The sequence below is a fragment of the Aythya ferina genome, assembly GCF_964211825.1.
Source record: "Aythya ferina genome assembly, chromosome: 2".
Classification (NCBI taxonomy): domain Eukaryota; kingdom Metazoa; phylum Chordata; class Aves; order Anseriformes; family Anatidae; genus Aythya; species Aythya ferina.
The window spans coordinates 89,807,487-89,817,745 of NC_140297.1; the positions used below are offsets into that span (position 1 = coordinate 89,807,487).

The 10,259-nt window shown below is 35.5% G+C and overlaps 1 protein-coding gene across 3 annotated transcripts in view; it reads left to right on the plus strand.

Annotated features, from left to right (window-relative positions):
• Nucleotides 1-10,259, plus strand: part of VSTM2A (V-set and transmembrane domain containing 2A) — a 193,003-nt gene that overhangs the window by 31,805 nt on the left and 150,939 nt on the right. Inside the window, exon 5 of one of the 3 annotated variants that reach the window (XM_084507853.1) lies at nt 8,409-8,800. The exons of the other annotated variants lie outside the window; for them this stretch is intronic. Coding sequence (XP_084363979.1) covers nt 8,409-8,530 — 122 coding nt within the window. The 3' untranslated portion in view covers nt 8,531-8,800. Of the gene's footprint in view, nt 1-8,408; nt 8,801-10,259 lie in introns of those variants that run through there. 3 annotated transcript variants of the gene reach the window in all.

Consider the following 10,259-nt stretch of genomic DNA (forward strand, 5'->3'; position numbering starts at 1 on the left):
GACCCATCTGATCATCAACAGCTATAATAATAATAATAATAATAATTAATAATAATAAAGCCAAATTTTCATATAACCTACAAAACCCACAATAAACTTTCAGTTCATTGAATTCAAAAACATTACTTGTACACAATGTACTTCCCTGTGCATTTGGGCCAGGGGAGTTTTAGGGTGGATGTTAGGAAGAACTTCTTTACTGAAAGGGTTTTTAGGCATTGGAACGGGCTGCCCAGGGAAGTGGTGGAGTCACCATCCCTGGAGGTCTTTAAATGCCGCTTAGATGTAGAGCTTAGTGATATGGTTTAGTGGAGGACTTGTTAGTGTCAGGTCAGAGGTTGGACTCGATGACCTTGAGGTCTCTTCCAACCTAGAAATTCTGTGATTCTGTGTGATTATTACCTAGAAGGACGAATTCACACATTAAAAAATAAATGTTAACATATTTACCAAACTACCTCAACGTCCCTTTTCTTTGATGAATCAGGTACACATTACATTTGTACAGATATGGCATCAACTCTTGGGGTCTAAGTACAGACAAAAAAGAAGTGAAAATGTGGATCCTAGGATTCACCTAGTAATTAATTGGGTTCCATTGTAAGAGACAGAAAACAGAAGGGAGAATTCCTTCCATTTTCTTACAAGTCAGCAATGAAGTGTCTTAATGGGAACAGCTAAACTAAAACACTACTGTTAAAAATTATGTTGATAGGACAACTTTATAATAAAGTAAAACACACAATGAAATTAATAGCAATTTATCTAGCAAAATGCAAAAGTATTTCTTCCATAACTACTACTGCTCTTTCATCTGATCACTCTTGACAGTGCAGGCCCATCATAATACATAGACCAACTGTATAGTATCAGACAGAGAAAGACAGATTTGTAATTAGGGCTTTGAACAGGAATGTCTTTTGTCTACCTTTTGCAAACAGACAATGACAACCCAGAAGAGACTGTTTCCCTTCCAGCATCACTGCAGAAATCCTGATTTTCAGTCTTGAGGGCAATAAGGTGATGAATATATATGTAACAAAACAGTAATTGCCTATAGTTAAAAAAATAACGTTTTTAGTTTTTATTAGAAAAATCTTATAACATTTAAGCAAATTTTGTTTAAAAAAGTAAGAGAATGCTTACATATTTGCATAAGTATGATAAATTATTGTTTTGAGGTTTGTTGTGTTTTTTTTTTGTTTGTTTGTTTGTTTGTTTGTTTCGCTTTGTTTTTTAGAAGTTCTTAGCACACAAGATAACAAAAAAAAGATTTAAGAAGTGACCTAATAGTGTTCTGCATCTATGTAAGTTTCAAGAACTGCTTGTCTTAATGGAAAACAAAACAAAACAAAACATCGGAAAAACTGGTCTGGAGTTCATTCTAATCAGATATGAGTGATGGAGGAGGCAGTGGGAAAAAACTGTTGGAATGATACTGGTGCTGTCTTTTAACTTTCCAGTATATGTTCTGGATCCAGAAAGGAAATAATTTCTGAAAGGACATACTATACAGCACAAATAATGTGTGCAATAATGCTGACAGTCCTGCAAACCACAGGACCTACTGAGTATACGCAAAGTGGGTAGGATTATTTGGCATTGTCTGGATTAGACATCTTAGATGCTTGGTACATATAAGAGGCCTCATCCCATATCACAGAATGAGCTGTTAGACATAGGCTGTTCCAGACACTGGATGGGATGTGTCTAACTAGAAATGTCCCCTTTCTAAGATTCCCATCCCACAGGACAAATACAAGATAGAATACTGAAAAATAAAGAATATTAAAAAAAAAATAAAAAATACTCAGGAGACTCCCTCATTTATTATGTTTGTGACTCAAACTTCAAATATGGAAGTACAGAAAAAACAAACACCACAGTCTCTTCATCAATTACTCCCACAGATGGACTTGGAGAATACAATTCCACCTGAAGCTTACAGCCAAGCTTTATTTTTTTCAGTTTCAAAAGCTATGTCAGCATTTAAATAGAGTATAAATAAACAAAGAGAAACAAATTATTTTTGTTCCAAAAATTCTTACTCAATATGAAACATAAATTATCAAGTATACTGAGTAGTAAAACAAACTCTTCTACCAGATACATTAAAGAAGTCACTGTTTCACCATCATATAATTTAAGAAGGCATCTGGGAATTTCTACTCTATTATTATTCATTGGTTTTGAACAATAGCAACCTTACAGCTGCTTGTCATTCAGTAAATTAAATGTTATTTAGTATGATTAAGAACACACAAAATTATTGAGACTCCTGTCAATGATACCAGTTCTTTTTCTCTTGGATGGATGAAGCAGATGGATAACTTATGTTTTCTTCACACTTTTCCTACTAATCAGTAATTAACATATCAATGTATATCCTTGAAACACATATAGAGTGTTTATTTTTAATTTATTTTTATTTTTTCCCTTTCAATTAGGTACTTTTCCTTCTTCATCAGACTATATCTTATCAACAGACCTATATCTTTCATACTGCACAAATAAAATATTTCCTTAGGAAAAGGCAACAACAATCTTATTCTGTATGATGGGTTTGTTATATGGAAGTCTTATCTGAGCCAGTGTTCAGAAGTATTTGCCATCACATATGCCACAACAGAGGTTGTGCTTGAAACATCCCCGCTGTGAAGATTCCAAAATGTTCTATTTGTCCTCATTTTATCATGGCTTTCTCTATTCAGTGTTCAATTTCAGCAAGTTAAGCTGCTAAGCCATAGAAGATTACTGAAGTTGATGAGAAGCAAATGCACAATCTGCTTTACCTGTTTAGCTTTGAGGACTCCAGCTTCATGGAATAGAATCACAGAGTCATAGAATATCCTGAATTGGAAGGGACTTACAAGGATCAGCGAATCCAACTCCTGGCTCCACACAGGATCAACCAAAAATCAAACCATATGTCTGAGAGCATTGTCCAAATGCTTCTTGAACTCTGGCAGACTTGCTGCCATGACCAGCGATCCTGTTCCTAGGGAGTGCCTGGGCACCCTCTCAGTGAAGAACCTTTTCCTGATATCCAACCTAAACCTCCCCTGATGCAGTTCCATGCCATTCCCCCAGGTTCTATTGCTGGTCACCAGAGGAGAGATCAGTGCTTGCCTATCCAGTCTCCCTCATGAGGAAGGTATAGGTCATGATGAGGTCTCTCCTCAGTCTACTCTTCTCTGTGCTGAACAAACCAAGTGACTTCAGTCATACTTCCCATGTCTTGCCCTCTAGGCCTTTTACTATCTTTGTAGTCCTCCATTGCACACTGTTTTATGTCCTTCTTATAATGTGGCACCAAGAATTGCACACAATAATTGAGGTCAGGGCACACCAGAGCAGAACAGAGCGGGACAATCACTTCCCTCAACTGGCCAGCAATGCTGTGCCTGATACACACCAAATGCACCCCAGATACAACTTACTAGCTGTAGGGTGGTAGCAAACAAGTGGAGTCACAGAAATGTTATAAAACAGTCATGACTATCTCTGGTCATCCAAAAGAATAAAATGGCATTGGGAAATTTCAGAGAAACATCTTTCAACAGCTGGCATCAGGTCTGCTGATGAACCAGAACACAAAGCTTATTGTGTAGATGAAGCTATGCCAATGGAAGTACACAAACTGTAGGAGGCAGGATGAATGTGCCAGTAATTTCTTCTCTCCATCCATGTTTCATCCACTGGAGAGGGGTCTTTCAACAACACTTATACTACCATGTGTAGAGGTTTGGAAGAATCACTATAGAAGCAAGTTCTCAAAAAACCAAAAACTACTACCAGAAAGGTTTGTTATTGTACTAACTGTATTCATTCCAGAGAAAGACTGGTGTCCAATGTGACAAGAACAAAAAAAAAAAAAAAAACAACACACCACACTTGTAGTGGTTAATGGGTAAACAAATAGAATATATTTTGACATATATGAAGCAAATTACATATTAAACTCTGAATATAATAAAATGACACCACATGTTTCTGCTGTGTGCAGCTGAGGAATGCTAAGTTCAGATTTTGGTTCATTATCACTGACAGCACTGGTACCTGAATGCAGACGTGAGTTGGAGACCTACTTCAGTATGGAGCTGGGATGGCTGAAGCCACAGTAATTTAAGAAATAATTATATGAATACCTTTTATTTATTTATTTATATATATATATATATATATATATATATATATATTTCCCTTATATCTTTTTCATAAGGAGCATCTTCTTAAAGAAGTCTTTGCTTCCCTAGCTCTCAGACTGGGTGTAAATGGGGCTTGGTAGCATGGGGGCTGCAAAGGGGGATGTGGCAACAGGCAGAGGGTTGGCCCATGCCAATCACAACTAGTTCCAGACAGCTCTTTGTCCCCACTGGACAAAGCTGAGCCCATCATGTCTGTGGTACCTCTGAGAAAACATGCTCATAGAATCATAGAATCACAGAATCATAGAATCATAGAATGGTTTGGATTGGAAGCGACCTTAAAGATCATCTAGTTCCAACCCCCCTGCCATGGGCAGGGTCACTTCCCACTAGATCAAAGGCCCAATGCCCCATCCTACCTGCCCTTAAACACTTCCAGGGAGGGGACATCCACAACTTCTCTGGGTAATCTGTCTCACCACCCTCAGAGTAAAGAATTTCTTCCTTACATTTTATCTAAATCTACCCTCTTTTAGTTTAAAACCCTTGTCCTACCACTATACCCCCCAACAAAGACCCAAAACAAAAATCCAGAACAAAAGACCCAAAGACCCAAATACAAAAACAAAAGACCTTAAGACCCAAAACAGAACCCCCAGCTTTTCTGCAGGCCCCCTTTAGGTATTGGAAGGCTTCTATAAGGTCTCCCCAGAGTATTCTTTTCTCCATGATGAACAACCCCAATTCTCTTAGCCTGTTGAGAGTTGCAAGTTGTTCCAGCCCTTTTACCATTCTTATCAAATCACCTCCCTCAGCTTGCGGATCATGCTTCTTTTGATACAGTCCAGGTTACAGTTGGCTTCCTGGGCTACATGTTGATGAAGTCTTGATCTTTTACAATACAGAAACAGCATCTTAATAAATTCTAATTAGGTCTATTCAAGATGACCACCCAAAACCAGACTGTGATTTAAAGCTTTGCTCTGTGTTTTTCGCAATGTCACTCCTTTGTAATCTAGGCAAACAAATTCTATCACTGCATGACTTGGCAAGCATGTTCAACAGACAGCACACTTTTTTGCTCTTTATACCTGTGCAGCAGGGCAGCTGATTTCAGGTAGGGTTACTTTAACTCGTTTATTATTAATAATAATAATATTATCATTATCATTATTTATTTATTTATTATTTAATGTGAGTGTTCATTATGATTTGTGATTACTTAGAATTCCAGCCTGGTACTTCAGTTATACAGTCAACAGGATGTGGCTGATACAGGAACCAGCTATTTTTAGGTAAAACTCCTGAAGTGGGACTTAATTCTAAGTCTTTTATGCATTTTTATTTCTCAAGCTGCTTGCCAGGCTTGAATGATACATGATTAATAATTGAGCATATCATATTTATACATTCCCTTGCAAGACATCCATGAAAAGAAAATTGAAAATGAAGGGGAGAAAAAAAAAAAAAAAAAAAAAAAAAAAAAAGGATTAGCAGCTTGGGTTACCAAAAGGCAAAAAATGTGTTTCCATGTTTCCATCCTTCCTGAAAGGAAGAAAAGGAAGAGATGAGCTGGTAGTGATGATAATTTATCTGTCAATCAATCTTTATTTAGTCTTGATATATTAATTTCTACATTCCCCCATTTTCATATATGATCCTTTCTCTTCTGATCAAGAGAATTAATAACAAGATTGTTTTGACTGCATTAAGATTAAAACTAGATTTTTTCTTAAAAATTTCTCTTAAAATATGGGCTGAGCAGTGATGCTATGAGACTTAAGGTTAATACAAGGTATTCTTTTCCTAGATAGACTGTGTAGTTAGCCATATGGACCAATGTCTTTATGTGTGATGAGAGAAATGTCACTTCCACATTTTTTTCGCATGTGACAATTGTTTGCACTTTCAACCAGATCAAAATAAAACTATCAATCAACTTCATTACAGTATCTTATGAATTTAACATTTGAAATTTTCAATTACACTGCTTCAGAGTGCTAGTGCTAACAATCTACTTGTGACATCTTGAAGCAGTCAGCATACCTACCTTTCTTCCCAATATGAACCGCATAATGCATTGTTTATTATTATTTTAATTTCAAAAATCATCAAATTCTTCCTTTTGGAGCTTAGAATGTACTGCAGAAAAGGTTATGATGATAATCTTGTTTTTCACATTTACCTTTAAAAGATTTTCTTGGGTTGTAGGAACCATCATGTAAAAAATTGAAAATTTTGAAAAAAGACTTTACTGTTGAGAAATTTTGCCATATTCCTGCTGACAGTTCAAAACCTATGAAATCTCCATGTCTTAATGTCTTAATTTCTTCATCATTCAGTGGATTCCAGCTAGTTCCTTATTCTGTGTTCAGTAGCAGTCATACCTACATGTTTTTCAGAGATAGGCAAAATAAATCGCATGGAACAGTATGTTCATTCAATAGTGTGCCTAATGATTATTTCATTCCTTACCAGCTGTTAGCTTCAGTTCTGAAACATGTAAAGATTTAGATTCACTCATAAAAACTTGTTCATAAGACTTTTCTACTGTTTCTGTAGACTTTAGTTTTTAATCTCTATTACATCTACCACTGTCCAGTTTCACCTTGAATTTTTCTATGTATCTTCCAGTCAGTGGGAACTTTACTGACTTCTCCATGACTTTTCAGATATGAGGAATAGTGACTTAGCAACTACATCTACCAGTTTCCACAGGACCTGCAGATGTATCTCATGGTCCCATGGACTTATGCACTTTCAGATTCCTTAGCTGGTCTCAAACTTGATCTTTTGCAATGGTCAGTTCATGTTATTAAGAAAGGTCAGAACATGCTGTTAAGAAAAAGGAGGAGTGAACAGAAAAATGAGAAACAACCAGGGAAACACCAAGGTCAGAAGAGGAGGAGGTGCTCCATTACAGAGCAGATATATCCCTGCTATCATGTATACCCCGCACTGCAGCAGAGGAAAAGAGTGAGAAGTAAGGAGTGACAGAGTAAAACTGTTGTGTACTGACAGTAAATCTCCACCAGAAGATACTGTTAGTCTATCATTGAAAGGACTGAATGTGACCTGCAGCAATAACAAGGAGAAAGGAGTTGGAGTGAAGTTGAAACTGGGAAAAATTGAAAGAAACCTGTTTTCCCTAAGTCTGTAAATGTTTGTTCTTTTTTTTTTTTTTTTCTTTCCTTTTCTTCCCAATACCCATATCAGTAATTACACATTAATTTTTATTGTCAGTAATTTAATTTTCCCCTAATCAACTCTGTTTTACCCACAACGGTAATTGGTAAGTGATCTTCTTGTCTCTGTCTTGAATCTCAAGCTTTCTCATTCCTGTACTTCCTAGCTTTGCCCCCATTCCACCAGTCAGGGGGAGTGAGCAAGTGGCTGGATTCACAGCTCTCCTTGTTGTTCTGGAAAAGAGAAGTGAGAAAAAAAAATAATTAAAAAGAAAAACTTTCAGTTTTCTCACAAATTCTCAGTTACAGAATGCATGGGATGACACAGGACTGACTTTTATTTAATTTCAACAAAACCTTTTTTGGTTACGTTTTTGGTAAATGTCCTTGAGTGCAGGGTTAGATCTCAGAGGTAGGTAACTCAAAGCCATAAGTTATGTGTGAAACACTTTCTGAACTATGTCTTCATGTCTGGTTCATTCCAGGTTAGAGCAAAACCCAAAATCTAGTCAATGTTTAAGTGGTTCAGGATTTTGCATTCAAGTCAGATCTCTAATTGATCTAATCCCTATCCTACCAGCAGCCGAAGAACAGGAAACAGCTTTTATTGATATAAGAGTTTAGAACCATTCATCTCTAAGCCACACAATTAGAAAATCTCTTAGGTTTTGCTTTCTTGTTTTCTTCAGTTCAGTTACAACTACTTTGGAAAAACTCTCCTCTTTATCATGCTACAATGTCTCTAAAATTTCTCAAGAGTTTCTGATGTTAAAATGGAAAAAAAAAAAAAAAAAGACATAGCTAATAGAGATTGGTCAACAAATTGATCATATATCAAATGCAGACATCATAAACAACAATCACAGATGCATTCAATAACATTCATCCAGAAATTCTTGCTATGCACTGGGTTGACTACTTCAAGGGAGCTAGTGGTTCTCTTATCACTGCTCATCACTGACTTGATAAGAACGATGTTTCTTTTTCTTTTCCTTCTGTGTTGCTTTTCTTCAGTATGATTTGTTATTGGGTACTCTGAATATTTATTTATTAATGTATTTATTTTTTATTGCAGTTCGCTATGTCTCTTTTGGGAATAAAATGAGAAGTGAAGAAGAAGCTTTTTATGTGTCTCTTGACTACAAATGTTCCAAAATGGAAATGTGTAAGGCTGCTTGGCATGGGAAGTTGAGATGAGAAACACTGTAAAGTCAGAGAGAGAAATTAAGACGATTTTTGCTTAAGGCACTGCCTTTTAAAAATGAGAGACTAATAGTATTAGAATTGCCTAGAAGACTTTCAAGGACTAAGATTTGGATAGAAGGGAGCTCCAACATCATGTGGGGCTGAACTTTTTATCAGGGAGGGAATCAATATGTTATATCTTTATATGACATTATACGATATAACAATATCATTGACAATATATGACAATATATGTCAATCAATATGTTATATGATATGTTTTATAAATATAGCATATAACACCATACCTCTAATAATTGTTATCAGAAGAGGAAAGATCTGAGAAGGTTGAATTATATTTCAAGTATTTCAAATAATACAGTGACCAACTTAAACAGCTTCTTAGCCCTCTAAAATACTACTAGCTGAGAAAAGGCACTTAAAAGAAATAGGAAACTAGTTACATTTAGAATTTAGTCTTGAAAACACAAATTCTCACATCTTTGAGTGCTTATATACATGGACCACAATTTTTCCTCTGTTAGGCAAGGGACTTCAGAAATGAGAAGAGAGATTTTTTTTTAGCTGCTAAGAGGGTTTTTTCAGTGTTAAATTCTCTTCTTATAAATTGTTCTGATGGTGATATTTTAGTGTCAAATGGCAGACATTGTGAGTTGCCTCCCATACTGCTGTATCATGAGGTTCAACTTTTCTTCAGATCCATTCTGAGCAGTGAAAATAATGGCATGAGGGAAATGACTAAAATGGCCTAATACAGCCAAGAGTAAAAACAAATAAAAAAGAAATGAATAATAAGATTGATAGTTGTGCAGAGAAGGGAAAATGAAGTAGAAGATAGGGAAAAATATCATAGCAATAAACCTATTACAAATGGTTTGGTACAGAATTAAAATGAAAAACAAAATATGGGGTTAATTAGATTGACAACTACTGTTTATGTCCTGAGATCTTTACTTGACCCAGTGCTGTAGTTCTTGTTAAGCTATGAAATGTGCAAAAGGAAGACAGATGTAAAGAGAATGCTGTCTTCATCACTTGCTAAATTCTGCATGACAAAAAGGAGAGAAATTAAGACATAAAACTCTACATGCTACTAGGAAACTCAACCTAAGTATATTGAGTTGTTTAAATCCCTGTAAACATGTCACATCTCAAGTTATTTTGGTGTATGTTAAATTAGTAATTACACCATCCAATTAAATGTACTTTAAATTTACTCACATAGGAGACAACCTTCTAACAATTTCTAAGTGTATTTTTATCTCCATGCATCAATGTGTGATTTCTTTTTACTGAACTATAAAAGTCATTTGTAGCTTTCCTTTGTGGAAAATAGAAATTTCAGAAGAGGTTCAATAGGAGAAAAATAAAATGTTAAGTGGCATAATAGAAAATGGTTTGAAAGATTGAAATTGTTCACTTTTTTACTTTTTTTTTCTTTTTTTTCTTTTTTTTTAATATTTATTTATTTATTTATTTTAGTGCAAGAATGAGTTTCAAACCAAACAAGATCAAATGCAAAGACCTTGCCAAAACTGATGTGGATCCTAAAAGTTCATAGGTTGACTGGGAGACTTAAAAAGTTTATGGAAGAGAAAGCCATTGTGGGTTAAAAATATATAGACACATGTAGAGTCAGACTTTTGAAGTGAAAGTAAGTGAAGGCTGAAAGTAGCATTAGGTAGAAGGGTTATAAACTTGTTCTGTCTTCTTCCATGTC